Here is a 15,884-nt window from a genome sequence, read left to right as displayed (position 1 = left end):
TACGTGAGTATGTACTAAATAGACCTGCAGTGTGAGCGTGCTGTATGTATGTATGTGAGTATGTACTAAATAGTGCTGCAGTGTGAGCGTGCTGTATGTATGTATGTGAGTATGTACTAAATAGAGCTGCAGTGTGAGCGTTCTGTATGTATGTATGTGAGTATGTACTAAATAGAGCTGCAGTGTGAGCGTGCTGTATGTATGTATGTGAGTATGTACTAAATAGCCCTGCAGTGTGAGCGTGCTGTATGTATGTATGTGAGTATGTACTAAATAGACCTGCAGTGTGAGCGTGCTGTATGTATGTATGTGAGTATGTACTAAATAGACCTGCAGTGTGAGCGTGCTGTATGTATGTATGTGAGTATGTACTAAATAGAGCTGCAGTGTGAGCGTGCTGTATGTACGCAAGTATGTGAGTATGTACTAAATAGAGCTGCAGTGTGAGCGTGCTGTATGTATGTATGTGAGTATGTACTAAATAGAGCTGCAGTGTGAGCGTGCTGTATGTATGTATGTGAGTATGTAATAAATAGAGCTGCAGTGTGAGTGTGCTGTATGTACGCAAGTATGTGAGTATGTACTAAATAGAGCTGCAGTGTGAGCGTGCTGTATGTATGTATGTATGTGAGTATGTACTAAATAGTGCTGCAGTGTGAGCGTGCTGTATGTATGTATGTGAGTATGTACTAAATAGACCTGCAGTGTGAGCGTGCTGTATGTATGTATGTGAGTATGTACTAAATAGAGCTGCAGTGTGAGCGTGCTGTATGTATGTGAGTATGTACTAAATAGAGCTGCAGTGTGAGCGTGCTGTATGTATGTATGTATGTATGTATGTGAGTATGTACTAAATAGAGCTGCAGTGTGAGCGTGCTGTATGTATGTATGTATGTATGTGAGTATGTACTAAATAGACTTGCAGTGTGAGCGTGCTGTATGTATGTGAGTATGTACTAAATAGATCTGCAGTGTGAGCGTGCTGTATGTATGTATGTGAGTATGTACTAAATAGAGCTGCAGTGTGAGCGTGCTGTATGTATGTACGTGAGTATGTACTAAATAGAGCTGCAGTGTGAGTGTGCTGTATGTACGTGAGTATGTACTAAATAGAGCTGCAGTGTGAGCGTGCTGTATGTACGTGAGTATGTGAGTATGTACTAAATAGAGCTGCAGTGTGAGCGTGCTGTATGTATGTAAGTGAGTATGTACTAAATAGACCTGCAGTGTGAGCGTGCTGTATGTATGTATGTGAGTATGTACTAAATAGACCTGCAGTGTGAGCGTGCTGTATGTATGTATGTGAGTATGTACTAAATAGAGCTGCAGTGTGAGCGTGCTGTATGTATGTATGTGAGTATGTACTAAATAGAGCTGCAGTGTGAGCGTGCTGTATGTATGTATGTGAGTATGTACTAAATAGTGCTGCAGTGTGAGCGTGCTGTATGTATGTATGTGAGTATGTACTAAATAGAGCTGCAGTGTGAGCGTGCTGTATGTATGTATGTATGTATGTGAGTATGTACTAAATAGAGCTGCAGTGTGAGCGTGCTGTATGTATGTATGTGAGTATGTACTAAATAGTGCTGTAGTGTGAGTGTGCTGTATGTATGTATGTGAGTATGTACTAAATAGAGCTGCAGTGTGAGCGTGTTGTATGTATGTATGTGAGTATGTACTAAATAGAGCTGCAGTGTGAGCGTGCTGTATGTATGTATGTGAGTATGTACTAAATAGAGCTGCAGTGTGAGCGTGCTGTATGTATGTATGTATGTATGTATGTATGTGAGTATGTACTAAATAGAGCTGCAGTGTGAGCGTGCTGTATGTATGTATGTATGTATGTATGTGAGTATGTACTAAATAGACCTGCAGTGTGAGCGTGCTGTATGTATGTACGTGAGTATGTACTAAATAGAGCTGCAGTGTGAGCGTGCTGTATGTATGTATGTGAGTATGTACTAAATAGACCTGCAGTGTGAGCGTGCTGTATGTATGTATGTGAGTATGTACTAAATAGACCTGCAGTGTGAGCGTGCTGTATGTATGTATGTGAGTATGTACTAAATAGACCTGCAGTGTGAGCGTGCTGTATGTATGTACGTGAGTATGTACTAAATAGAGCTGCAGTGTGAGCGTGCTGTATGTATGTATGTGAGTATGTACTAAATAGTGCTGCAGTGTGAGCGTGCTGTATGTATGTATGTGAGTATGTACTAAATAGACCTGCAGTGTGAGCGTGCTGTATGTATGTATGTGAGTATGTACTAAATAGACCTGCAGTGTGAGCGTGCTGTATGTATGTATGTATGTGAGTATGTACTAAATAGAGCTGCAGTGTGAGTGTGCTGTATGTATGTATGTGAGTATGTACTAAATAGACCTGCAGTGTGAGCGTGCTGTATGTATGTATGTGAGTATGTACTAAATAGTGCTGCAGTGTGAGTGTGCTGTATGTATGTATGTGAGTATGTACAAAATAGAGCTGCAGTGTGAGCGTGCTGTATGTATGTATGTGAGTATGTACTAAATAGACCTGCAGTGTGAGCGTGCTGTATGTATGTATGTGAGTATGTACTAAATAGACCTGCAGTGTGAGCGTGCTGTATGTATGTATGTGGGTATGTACTAAATAGTGCTGCAGTGTGAGCGTGCTGTATGTATGTATGTGAGTATGTACTAAATAGAGCTGGAGTGTGAGCGTGCTGTATGTATGTATGTGAGTATGTACTAAATAGACCTGCAGTGTGAGCGTGCTGTATGTATGTATGTGAGTATGTACTAAATAGACCTGCAGTGTGAGCGTGCTGTATGTATGTATGTGAGTATGTACTAAATAGACCTGCAGTGTGAGCGTGCTGTATGTATGTATGTGAGTATGTACTAAATAGAGCTGCAGTGTGAGCGTGCTGTATGTATGTATGTGAGTATGTACTAAATAGACCTGCAGTGTGAGCGTGCTGTATGTATGTGAGTATGTACTAAATAGACCTGCAGTGTGAGCGTGCTGTATGTATGTGAGTATGTACTAAATAGACCTGCAGTGTGAGCGTGCTGTATGTATGTATGTATGTATGTATGTGAGTATGTACTAAATAGCCCTGCAGTGTGAGCGTGCTGTATGTATGTATGTATGTGAGTATGTACTAAATAGAGCTGCAGTGTGAGCGTGCTGTATGTATGTATGTGAGCATGTACTAAATAGAGCTGCAGTGTGAGCGTGCTGTATGTATGTATGTGAGTATGTACTAAATAGACCTGCAGTGTGAGCGTGCTGTATGTATGTATGTGAGTATGTACTAAATAGAGCTGCAGTGTGAGCGTGCTGTATGTATGTATGTGAGTATGTACTAAATAGAGCTGCAGTGTGAGCGTTCTGTATGTATGTATGTATGTGAGTATGTACTAAATAGTGCTGCAGTGTGAGCGTTCTGTATGTATGTATGTGAGTATGTACTAAATAGAGCTGCAGTGTGAGCGTGCTGTATGTATGTATGTGAGTATGTACTAAATAGACCTACAGTGTGAGCGTGCTGTATGTATGTATGTGAGTATGTACTAAATAGTGCTGCAGTGTGAGCGTGCTGTATGTATGTATGTATGTATGTGAGTATGTACTAAATAGAGCTGCAGTGTGAGCGTGCTGTTTGTATGTATGTGAGTATGTACTAAATAGAGCTGCAGTGTGAGCGTGCTGTATGTATGTATGTATGTATGTGAGTATGTACTAAATAGAGCTGCAGTGTGAGCGTGCTGTATGTATGTATGTATGTGAGTATGTACTAAATAGAGCTGCAGTGTGAGCGTGCTGTATGTACGTGAGTATGTGAGTATGTACTAAATAGAGCTGCAGTGTGAGCGTGCTGTATGTATGTGAGTATGTACTAAATAGACCTGCAGTGTGAGCGTGCTGTATGTATGTATGTGAGTATGTACTAAATAGACCTGCAGTGTGAGCGTGCTGTATGTATGTATGTGAGTATGTACTAAATAGAGCTGCAGTGTGAGCGTGCTGTATGTATGTATGTATGTGAGTATGTACTAAATAGACCTGCAGTGTGAGCGTGCTGTATGTATGTATGTATGTGAGTATGTACTAAATAGACCTGCAGTGTGAGCGTGCTGTATGTATGTATGTATGTGAGTATGTACTAAATAGAGCTGCAGTGTGAGCGTGCTGTATGTATGTATGTATGTGAGTATGTACTAAATAGAGCTGCAGTGTGAGCGTGCTGTATGTATGTGAGTATGTACTAAATAGACCTGCAGTGTGAGCGTGCTTTATGTATGTATGTGAGTATGTACTAAATAGACCTGCAGTGTGAGCGTGCTGTATGTATGTATGTATGTGAGTATGTACTAAATAGAGCTGTAGTGTGAGCGTGCTGTATGTACGTGAGTATGTGAGTATGTACTAAATAGAGCTGCAGTGTGAGCGTGCTGTATGTATGTGAGTATGTACTAAATAGACCTGCAGTGTGAGCGTGCTGTATGTATGTATGTATGTGAGTATGTACTAAATAGAGCTGCAGTGTGAGCGTGCTGTATGTATGTATGTACGTGAGTATGTACTAAATAGACCTGCAGTGTGAGCGTGCTGTATGTATGTATGTGAGTATGTACTAAATAGACCTGCAGTGTGAGCGTGCTGTATGTATGTATGTGAGTATGTACTAAATAGACCTGCAGTGTGAGCGTGCTGTATGTATGTATGTGAGTATGTACTAAATAGACCTGCAGTGTGAGCGTGCTGTATGTATGTATGTGAGTATGTACTAAATAGAGCTGCAGTGTGAGCGTGCTGTATGTATGTATGTACGTGAGTATGTACTAAATAGACCTGCAGTGTGAGCGTGCTGTATGTATGTATGTATGTGAGTATGTACTAAATAGACCTGCAGTGTGAGCGTGCTGTATGTATGTATGTATGTGAGTATGTACTAAATAGACCTGCAGTGTGAGCGTGCTGTATGTATGTATGTACGTGAGTATGTACTAAATAGACCTGCAGTGTGAGCGTGCTGTATGTATGTATGTATGTGAGTATGTACTAAATAGACCTGCAGTGTGAGCGTGCTGTATGTATGTATGTGAGTATGTACTAAATAGACCTGCAGTGTGAGCGTGCTGTATGTATGTATGTATGTATGTACTAAATAGAGCTGCAGTGTGAGCGTGCTGTATGTATGTATGTGAGTATGTACTAAATAGAGCTGCAGTGTGAGCGTGCTGTATGTATGTATGTAAGTGAGTATGTACTAAATAGAGCTGCAGTGTGAGCGTGCTGTATGTATGTATGTGAGTATGTACTAAATAGAGCTGCAGTGTGAGCGTGCTGTATGTATGTATGTATGTGAGTATGTACTAAATAGACCTGCAGTGTGAGCGTGCTGTATGTATGTATGTACGTGAGTATGTACTAAATAGACCTGCAGTGTGAGCGTGCTGTATGTATGTATGTATGTGAGTATGTACTAAATAGACCTGCAGTGTGAGCGTGCTGTATGTATGTATGTATGTGAGTATGTACTAAATAGACCTGCAGTGTGAGCGTGCTGTATGTATGTATGTATGTGAGTATGTACTAAATAGACCTGCAGTGTGAGCGTGCTGTATGTATGTATGTACGTGAGTATGTACTAAATAGAGCTGCAGTGTGAGCGTGCTGTATGTATGTATGTATGTATGTATGTGAGTATGTACTAAATAGACCTGCAGTGTGAGCGTGCTGTATGTACGTGAGTATGTGAGTATGTACTAAATAGAGCTGCAGTACGTTACAGACCTCTGCTTTGGTTTTTCTTTCAGCTGCCATCAGCGTCACTTTATCTCTCTGCTCCTTGGGGGCGGATTTGTACATGTCTAGCAAGAGCTTCATCTCCTTCTGACTCTCCTGCGCCTTCCTGAGATGACAAAACAGAGAAAGAGCGTCAGATTAGTATAACGGAAAGAGTAGACAGAGCATATGCTGAGGAGCATAGCACTAGAGAACAGGCAGTGCGGTTACCCACAATCACTTTCTCCATTTGGCAACAAAACGTGTCATTATGTATCAGACCCACGTCACTTGGCACAATGATATTACGTTACCAAAAGTGGAGCATAAGAATTTGGCAGAAAACCCTACTCTAATCTTGTCATTTATTTATAAAGCTTGCACCTGTCACACAGATATTAGGTACACTAGCGCACCTGTCACACAGACATTAGGTACACTAGCGCACCTGTCACACAGACATTAGGTACACTAGCGCACCTGTCACACAGACATTAGGTACACTAGCACACCTGTCACACAGACATTAGGTACACTAGCGCTCCTGTCACACAGACATTAGGTACACTAGCGCACCTGTCACACAGACATTAGGTACACGAGCGCACCCGTCACACAGACATTAGGTACACTAGCGCACCTGTCACACAGACATTAGGTACACTAGCGCACCTGTCACACAGACATTAGGTACACTAGCGCACCTGTCACACAGACATTAGGTACACTAGCGCTCCTGTCACACAGACATTAGGTACACTAGCGCACCTGTCACACAGACATTAGGCACACTAGCGCACCTGTCACACAGACATTAGGTACACTAGCGCACCTGTCACACAGACATTAGGTACACTAGCGCACCTGTCACACAGACATTAGGTACACTAGCGCACCTGTCACACAGACATTAGGTACACTAGCGCACCTGTCACACAGACATTAGGTACACTAGCGCACCTGTCACACAGACATTAGGTACACTAGCGCACCTATTACACAGACATTAGATACACTAGCGCACCTATTACACAGACATTAGGTACACTAGCGCACCTGTCACACAGATATTAGGTACACTAGCGCACCTATTACACAGACATTAGGTACACTAGCGCACCTGTCACAGACATTAGGTACACGAGCGCACCTGTCACACAGACATTAGGTACACGAGCGCACCCATCACACAGACATTAGGTACACGAGCGCACCCATCACACAGACATTAGGTACACGAGCGCACCCATCACACAGACATTAGGTACACGAGCGCACCCATCACACAGACATTAGGTACACGAGCGCACCCGTCACACAGACATTAGGTACACTAGCGCACCTGTCACACAGACATTAGGTACACTAGGACACCTGTCACACAGACATTAGGTACACTAGCACACCCGTCACTCAGACATTAGGTACACTAGCGCACCCGTCACACAGACATTAGGTACACTAGCGCACCTGTCACACAGACATTAGGTACACTAGCGCACCTATTACACAGACATTAGGTACACTAGCGCACCTATTACACAGACATTAGGTACACTAGCACACCCGTCACACAGACATTAGGTACACTAGCACACCCGTCACACAGACATTAGGTACACGAGCGCACCCGTCACACAGACATTAGGTACACTAGCGCACCTGTCACACAGACATTAGGTACACTAGGACACCTGTCACACAGACATTAGGTACACTAGCACACCTGTCACACAGACATTAGGTACACTAGCGCACCTATTACACAGACATTAGGTACACTAGCGCACCTGTCACACAGACATTAGGTACACTAGCACACCTGTCACACAGACATTAGGTACACTAGCGCACCTGTCACACAGACATTAGGTACACTAGCACACCTGTCACACAGACATTAGGTACACTAGCGCACCTATTACACAGACATTAGGTACACTAGCGCACCTGTCACATAGACATTAGGTACACTAGCGCACCTGTCACACAGACATTAGGTACACTAGCACACCTGTCACACAGACATTAGGTACACTAGCGCACCCGTCACACAGACATTAGGTACACTAGCGCACCCGTCACATAGACATTAGGTACACTAGCACACCTGTCACACAGACATTAGGTACACTAGCACACCTGTCACACAGACATTAGGTACACTAGCACACCTGTCACACAGACATTAGGTACACTAGCGCACCCGTCACACAGACATTAGGTACACTAGCGCACCTGTCACACAGACATTAGGTACACTAGCGCACCTGTCACACAGACATTAGGTACACTAGCACACCTGTCACACAGACATTAGGTACACTAGCGCACCTATTACACAGACATTAGGTACACTAGCGCACCTGTCACATAGACATTAGGTACACTAGCACACCTGTCACACAGACATTAGGTACACTAGCACACCCCTTTACATACACTAATGTCTGCCCTAATCCCTTAGAACTCTGTTGGCAGTGAAGGGTCAGCCTGATATGCCCATTCTGTAGTTACTAGAGGAGTGGCTGGCAACCCCAGGCCTCACACTATTAATGCTATGGGGACCTAAGGAGCACTGTGCCAGGTGCTTTAGTGATGCCGGGGGTAAGAGCCTTCCTTAGACTTTGTGTCAGAACCGATAGACCAGTTGTGTGACCGTGACCAGGACTTCCAGCTGTTTGAGGTAACATTACCAAACCCTGGTTTTGTCTAATACTAAGAAAAATATGTGTCACTATATAGTCCCACCGGGTTTTAGCTAAAAGTGACGCAGGTGCACGCAGTACTGATACTACAGATGTCACTAACCTCAACTACAGGAAACCATCTCCCTTATATGAAACGAACTGGAACTACACCCTGCTAATGTGGCATCACCTGTGGTTAAGGTGGAGACTCCAGGTCCCAGGTGAAATATTTGCACTGCTGTTCTCAGCAAAGGAATTTCATGTGATGACAGTGCTACCTTTATAAGTTATACTTAATGTAAAATGCTATTCCCTATAGATGACGCGCTTACAGGGGTTTGATCAATCTGACTTCTGTCACTTTATTTAGCCGTACAGTTACTGTGTGCATTAGTAACCCCCAGCCGTATAGTTACTGTGTGTATTAGTAACCCCCAGCCGTATAGTTACTGTGTGCATTAGTAACCCCCAGCCGTATAGTTACTGTGTGCATTAGTAACCCCCAGCCGTATAGTTACTGTGTGCATTAGTAACCCCCAGCCGTATAGTTACTGTGTGCATTAGTACCGCCCTAGCCGTATAGTTACTGTGTGCATTAATACCGCCCCAGCCGTATAGTTACTGTGTGCATTAATACCGCCCCAGCCGTATAGTTACTGTGTGCATTAGTACCGCCCCAGCCGTATAGTTACTGTGTGCATTAATACCGCCCCAGCCGTATAGTTACTGTGTGCATTAGTACCGCCCCAGCTGTATACTGTGTGCATTAATACCGCCCCAGCCGTATAGTTACTGTGTGCATTAGTACCGCCCCAGCTGTATACTGTGTGCATTAGTAACCCCCAGCCGTATAGTTACTGTGTGTATTAGTACCGCCCCAGCTGTATACTGTGTGCATTAGTAACCCCCAGCCGTATAGTTACTGTGTGCATTAGTATCGCCCCAGCTGTATAGTTACTGTGTGCATTAATACCGCCCCAGCCGTATAGTTACTGTGTGCATTAGTATCGCCCCAGCTGTATAGTTACTGTGTGCATTAATACCGCCCCAGCTGTATAGTTACTGTGTGCATTAGTACCGCCCCAGCTGTATAGTTACTGTGTGCATTAGTACCGCCCCAGCTGTATAGTTACTGTGTGCATTAGTACCGCCCCAGCTGTATAGTTACTGTGTGCATTAGTACCGCCCCAGCTGTATACTGTGTGTATTAGTAACCCCCAGCCGTATAGTTACTGTGTGCATTAGTAACCCCCAGCCGTATAGTTACTGTGTGCATTAGTAACCCCCAGCCGTATAGTTACTGTGTGCATTAGTACCGCCCCAGCTGTATAGTTACTGTGTGCATTAGTACCGCCCCAGCCGTATAGTTACTGTGTGCATTAGTAACCCCCAGCCGTATAGTTACTGTGTGCATTAGTAACCCCCAGCCGTATAGTTACTGTGTGCATTAGTACCGCCCCAGCTGTATAGTTACTGTGTGCATTAGTAACCCCCAGCCGTATAGTTACTGTGTGCATTAGTACCGCCCCAGCTGTATAGTTACTGTGTGCATTAGTACCGCCCCAGCTGTATACTGTGTGCATTAGTACCGCCCCAGCTGTATAGTTACAGTGTGCATTAGTACCGCCCCAACTGCATAGTTACTGTGTGCATTAGTACCGCCCCAGCTGTATAGTTACTGTGTGCATTAGTACCGCCCCAGCTGTATAGTTACAGTGTGCATTAGTACCGCCCCAGCTGTATACTGTGTGCATTAGTACCGCCCCAGCTGTATAGTTACTGTGTGCATTAGTACCGCCCCAGCTGTATATAGTTACTGTGTGCATTAGTACCGCCCCAGCTGTATACTGTGTGCATTAGTACCGCCCCAGCCGTATAGTTACTGTGTGCATTAGTACCGCCCCAGCTGTATAGTTACTGTGTGCATTAGTACCGCCCCAGCTGTATAGTTACTGTGTGCATTAGTACCGCCCCAGCTGTATAGTTACTGTGTGCATTAGTACCGCCCCAGCTGTATAGTTACTGTGTGCATTAGTACCGCCCCAGCTGTATAGTTACTGTGTGCATTAGTACCGCCCCAGCCGTATAGTTACTGTGTGCATTAGTACCGCCCCAGCTGTATAGTTACTGTGTGCATTAGTACCGCCCCAGCCGTATAGTTACTGTGTGCATTAGTACCGCCCCAGCTGTATACTGTGTGCATTAGTACCGCCCCAGCTGTATACTGTGTGTATTAGTACCGCCCCAGCTGTATAGTTACTGTGTGCATTAGTACCGCCCCAGCTGTATAGTTACTGTGTGCATTAGTACCGCCCCAGCTGTATAGTTACTGTGTGCATTAGTACCGCCCCAGCCGTATAGTTACTGTGTGCATTAGTACCGCCCCAGCCGTATAGTTACTGTGTGCATTAGTACTGCCCCAGCTGTATAGTTACTGTGTGCATTAATACCGCCCCAGCCGTATAGTTACTGTGTGTATTAGTACCGCCCCAGCCGTATAGTTACTGTGTGTATTAGTACCGCCCCAGCTGTATAGTTACTGTGTGCATTAGTACCGCCCCAGCTGTATAGTTACTGTGTGCATTAGTACCGCCCCAGCTGTATAGTTACTGTGTGCATTAGTACCGCCCCAGCTGTATAGTTACTGTGTGCATTAGTACCGCCCCAGCTGTATAGTTACTGTGTGCATTAGTACCGCCCCAGCTGTATAGTTACTGTGTGTATTAGTACCGCCCCAGCTGTATACTGTGTGCATTAGTACCGCCCCAGCTGTATAGTTACTGTGTGCATTAGTACCGCCCCAGCTGTATAGTTACTGTGTGCATTAGTACCGCCCCAGCTGTATAGTTACTGTGTGTATTAGTACCGCCCCAGCTGTATACTGTGTGCATTAGTACCGCCCCAGCTGTATAGTTACAGTGTGCATTAGTACCGCCCCAGCTGTATAGTTACTGTGTGCATTAGTACCGCCCCAGCTGTATAGTTACTGTGTGTATTAGTACCGCCCCAGCTGTATATAGTTACTGTGTGTATTAGTACCGCCCCAGCTGTATAGTTACTGTGTGCATTAATACCGCCCCAGCCGTATAGTTACTGTGTGTATTAGTACCGCCCCAGCCGTATAGTTACTGTGTGCATTAGTACCGCCCCAGCTGTATAGTTACTGTGTGCATTAGTACCGCCCCAGCTGTATAGTTACTGTGTGCATTAGTACCGCCCCAGCTGTATAGTTACTGTGTGTATTAGTACCGCCCCAGCTGTATACTGTGTGCATTAGTACCGCCCCAGCTGTATAGTTACTGTGTGCATTAGTACCGCCCCAGCTGTATAGTTACTGTGTGCATTAGTACCGCCCCAGCTGTATAGTTACTGTGTGCATTAGTACCGCCCCAGCTGTATAGTTACTGTGTGTATTAGTACCGCCCCAGCCGTATAGTTACTGTGTGCATTAGTACCGCCCCAGCTGTATAGTTACTGTGTGCATTAGTACCGCCCCAGCCGTATAGTTACTGTGTGCATTAGTACCGCCCCAGCTGTATACTGTGTGCATTAGTACCGCCCCAGCTGTATAGTTACAGTGTGCATTAGTACCGCCCCAGCTGTATAGTTACTGTGTGTATTAGTACCGCCCCAGCTGTATACTGTGTGCATTAGTACCGCCCCAGCTGTATAGTTACTGTGTGCATTAGTACCGCCCCAGCTGTATAGTTACTGTGTGCATTAGTACCGCCCCAGCTGTATAGTTACTGTGTGCATTAGTACCGCCCCAGCCGTATAGTTACTGTGTGCATTAGTACCGCCCCAGCTGTATAGTTACTGTGTGCATTAGTACCGCCCCAGCTGTATAGTTACTGTGTGCATTAGTACCGCCCCAGCTGTATAGTTACTGTGTGCATTAGTACCGCCCCAGCTGTATACTGTGTGCATTAGTACCGCCCCAGCTGTATACTGTGTGCATTAGTACCGCCCCAGCCGTATAGTTACTGTGTGCATTAGTACCGCCCCAGCCGTATAGTTACTGTGTGCATTAGTACCGCCCCAGCTGTATAGTTACTGTGTGCATTAGTACCGCCCCAGCTGTATAGTTACTGTGTGCATTAGTACCGCCCCAGCTGTATAGTTACTGTGTGCATTAGTACCGCCTCAGCTGTATAGTTACTGTGTGCATTAGTACCGCCCCAGCTGTATAGTTACTGTGTGCATTAGTACCGCCCCAGCTGTATAGTTACTGTGTGCATTAGTACCGCCCCAGCTGTATACTGTGTGCATTAGTACCGCCCCAGCTGTATAGTTACTGTGTGCATTAGTACCGCCCCAGCTGTATACTGTGTGCATTAGTACCGCCCCAGCTGTATACTGTGTGCATTAGTACCGCCCCAGCTGTATAGTTACTGTGTGCATTAGTACCGCCCCAGCCGTATAGTTACTGTGTGCATTAGTACCGCCCCAGCTGTATAGTTACTGTGTGCATTAGTACCGCCCCAGCCGTATAGTTACTGTGTGCATTAGTACCGCCCCAGCTGTATAGTTACTGTGTGTATTAGTACCGCCCCAGCTGTATAGTTACTGTGTGCATTAGTACCGCCCCAGCCGTATAGTTACTGTGTGCATTAGTACCGCCCCAGCTGTATAGTTACTGTGTGCATTAGTACCGCCCCAGCTGTATAGTTACTGTGTGCATTAGTACCGCCCCAGCTGTATAGTTACAGTGTGCATTAGTATCGCCCCAGCCGTATAGTTACTGTGTGCATTAGTACCGCCCCAGCTGTATAGTTACTGTGTGCATTAGTACCGCCCAAGCTGTATAGTTACTGTGTGCATTAGTACCGCCCCAGCTGTATAGTTACTGTGTGCATTAGTACCGCCCTAGCTGTATACTTACTGTGTGCATTAGTACCGCCCCAGCTGTATACTGTGTGCATTAGTAACCCCCAGCTGTATAGTTACTGTGTGCATTAGTACCGCCCCAGCTGTATACTGTGTGCATTAGTAACCCCCAGCTGTATATAGTTACTGTGTGCATTAGTACCGCCCCAGCTGTATAGTTACTGTGTGCATTAGTACCACCCCAGCTGTAAAGTTACTGTGTGCATTAGTACCGCCCCAGCTGTATAGTTACTGTGTGCATTAGTACCGCCCCAGCTGTATACTGTGTGCATTAGTACCACCCCAGCTGTAAAGTTACTGTGTGCATTAGTACCGCCCCAGCTGTAAAGTTACTGTGTGCATTAGTACCACCCCAGCTGTATAGTTACTGTGTGCATTAGTACCACCCCAGCTGTATAGTTACTGTGTGCATTAGTACCACCCCAGCTGTATAGTTACTGTGTGCATTAGTACCGCCCCAGCTGTATAGTTACTGTGTGCATTAGTACCGCCCCAGCTGTATACTGTGTGCATTAGTAACCCCCAGCTGTATATAGTTACTGTGTGCATTAGTACCGCCCCAGCTGTATAGTTACTGTGTGCATTAGTACCACCCCAGCTGTAAAGTTACTGTGTGCATTAGTACCGCCCCAGCTGTATAGTTACTGTGTGCATTAGTAACCCCCAGCCGTATAGTTACTGTGTGCATTAGTACCGCCCCAGCTGTATAGTTACTGTGTGCATTAGTACCGCCCCAGCTGTATAGTTACTGTGTGCATTAGTACCGCCCCAGCTGTATAGTTACTGTGTGCATTAGTACCGCCCCAGCTGTATAGTTACTGTGTGCATTAGTACCGCCCCAGCTGTATAGTTACTGTGTGCATTAGTACCGCCCCAGCTGCATAGTTACTGTGTGTATTAGTACCGCCCCAGCCGTATAGTTACTGTGTGTATTAGTAACCCCCAGCCGTATAGTTACTGTGTGCATTAGTACCGCCCCAGCTGTATACTGTGTGCATTAGTATCGCCCCAGCCGTATAGTTACTGTGTGTATTAGTACCGCCCCAGCCGTATAGTTACTGTGTGCATTAGTATCGCCCCAGCCGTATAGTTACTGTGTGTATTAGTACCGCCCCAGCTGTATAGTTACTGTGTGCATTAGTAACCCCCAGCCGTATAGTTACTGTGTGCATTAGTACCGCCCCAGCCGTATAGTTACTGTGTGCATTAGTATCGCCCTAGCCGTATAGTTACTGTGTGTATTAGTACCGCCCCAGCTGTATAGTTACTGTGTGCATTAGTAACCCCCAGCCGTATAGTTACTGTGTGCATTAGTACCGCCCCAGCTGTATAGTTACTGTGTGCATTAGTACCGCCCCAGCTGTATAGTTACTGTGTGCATTAGTACCGCCCCAGCTGTATAGTTACGGTGTGCATTAGTACCGCCCCAGCTGTATAGTTACTGTGTGTATTAGTACCGCCCCAGCCGTATAGTTACTGTGTGCATTAGTACCGCCCCAGCTGTATACTGTGTGCATTAGTACCGCCCCAGCTGTATAGTTACTGTGTGCATTAGTACCGCCCCAGCTGTATAGTTACTGTGTGCATTAGTACCGCCCCAGCCGTATAGTTACTGTGTGCATTAGTACCGCCCCAGCTGTATAGTTACTGTGTGCATTAGTACCACCCCAGCTGTATACTGTGTGCATTAGTACCGCCCCAGCTGTATAGTTACTGTGTGCATTAGTACCGCCCCAGCTGTATAGTTACTGTGTGTATTAGTACCGCCCCAGCTGTATAGTTACTGTGTGCATTAGTAACCCCCAGCTGTATAGTTACTGTGTGCATTAGTACCGCCCCAGCTGTATAGTTACTGTGTGTATTAGTACCGCCCCAGCTGTATAGTTACTGTGTGTATTAGTACCGCCCCAGCTGTATAGTTACTGTGTGTATTAGTACCGCCCCAGCTGTATAGTTACTGTGTGCATTAGTACCGCCCCAGCTGTATAGTTACTGTGTGCATTAGTACCGCCCCAGCTGTATAGTTACTGTGTGTATTAGTACCGCCCCAGCTGTATACTGTGTGCATTAGTACCGCCCCAGCTGTATAGTTACTGTGTGCATTAGTACCGCCCCAGCTGTATACTGTGTGCATTAGTACCGCCCCAGCTGTATAGTTACTGTGTGCATTAGTACCGCCCTAGCTGTATAGTTACTGTGTGCATTAGTATCGCCCTAGCTGTATAGTTACTGTGTGCATTAGTATCGCCCCAGCTGTATAGTTACTGTGTGTATTAGTACCGCCCCAGCTGTATAGTTACTGTGTGCATTAGTACCGCCCCAGCTGTATAGTTACTGTGTGCATTAGTACCGCCCCAGCTGTATAGTTACTGTGTGCATTAGTACCGCCCCAGCTGTATAGTTACTGTGTGCATTAGTACCGCCCCAGCTGTATAGTTACTGTGTGCATTAGTACCGCCCCAGCTGTATAGTTACTGTGTGCATTAGTACCGCCCCAGCTGTATACTGTGTGCATTAGTACCGCCCCAGCT

The 15,884-nt window shown here is 45.5% G+C and overlaps 1 protein-coding gene across 1 annotated transcript in view; it reads right to left on the bottom strand.

Moving 5' to 3' along the window:
- The window catches only part of RNF40 (ring finger protein 40), a 186,477-nt gene that overhangs the window by 101,080 nt on the left and 69,513 nt on the right, over positions 1–15,884 (bottom strand). The window contains exon 11 of the mRNA XM_053694814.1: positions 5,786–5,903. Within this exon, the coding sequence (XP_053550789.1) occupies positions 5,786–5,903 (118 nt within the window). The remainder of the gene's footprint in view (positions 1–5,785; positions 5,904–15,884) is intronic.

This window comes from Bombina bombina, chromosome 11 (genome assembly GCF_027579735.1).
Source record: "Bombina bombina isolate aBomBom1 chromosome 11, aBomBom1.pri, whole genome shotgun sequence".
In the NCBI taxonomy this organism is placed as follows: domain Eukaryota; kingdom Metazoa; phylum Chordata; class Amphibia; order Anura; family Bombinatoridae; genus Bombina; species Bombina bombina.
The sequence above is the reverse complement of the archived record's forward strand: the minus strand, read 5'-3'. Positions and strand labels throughout refer to the sequence as shown.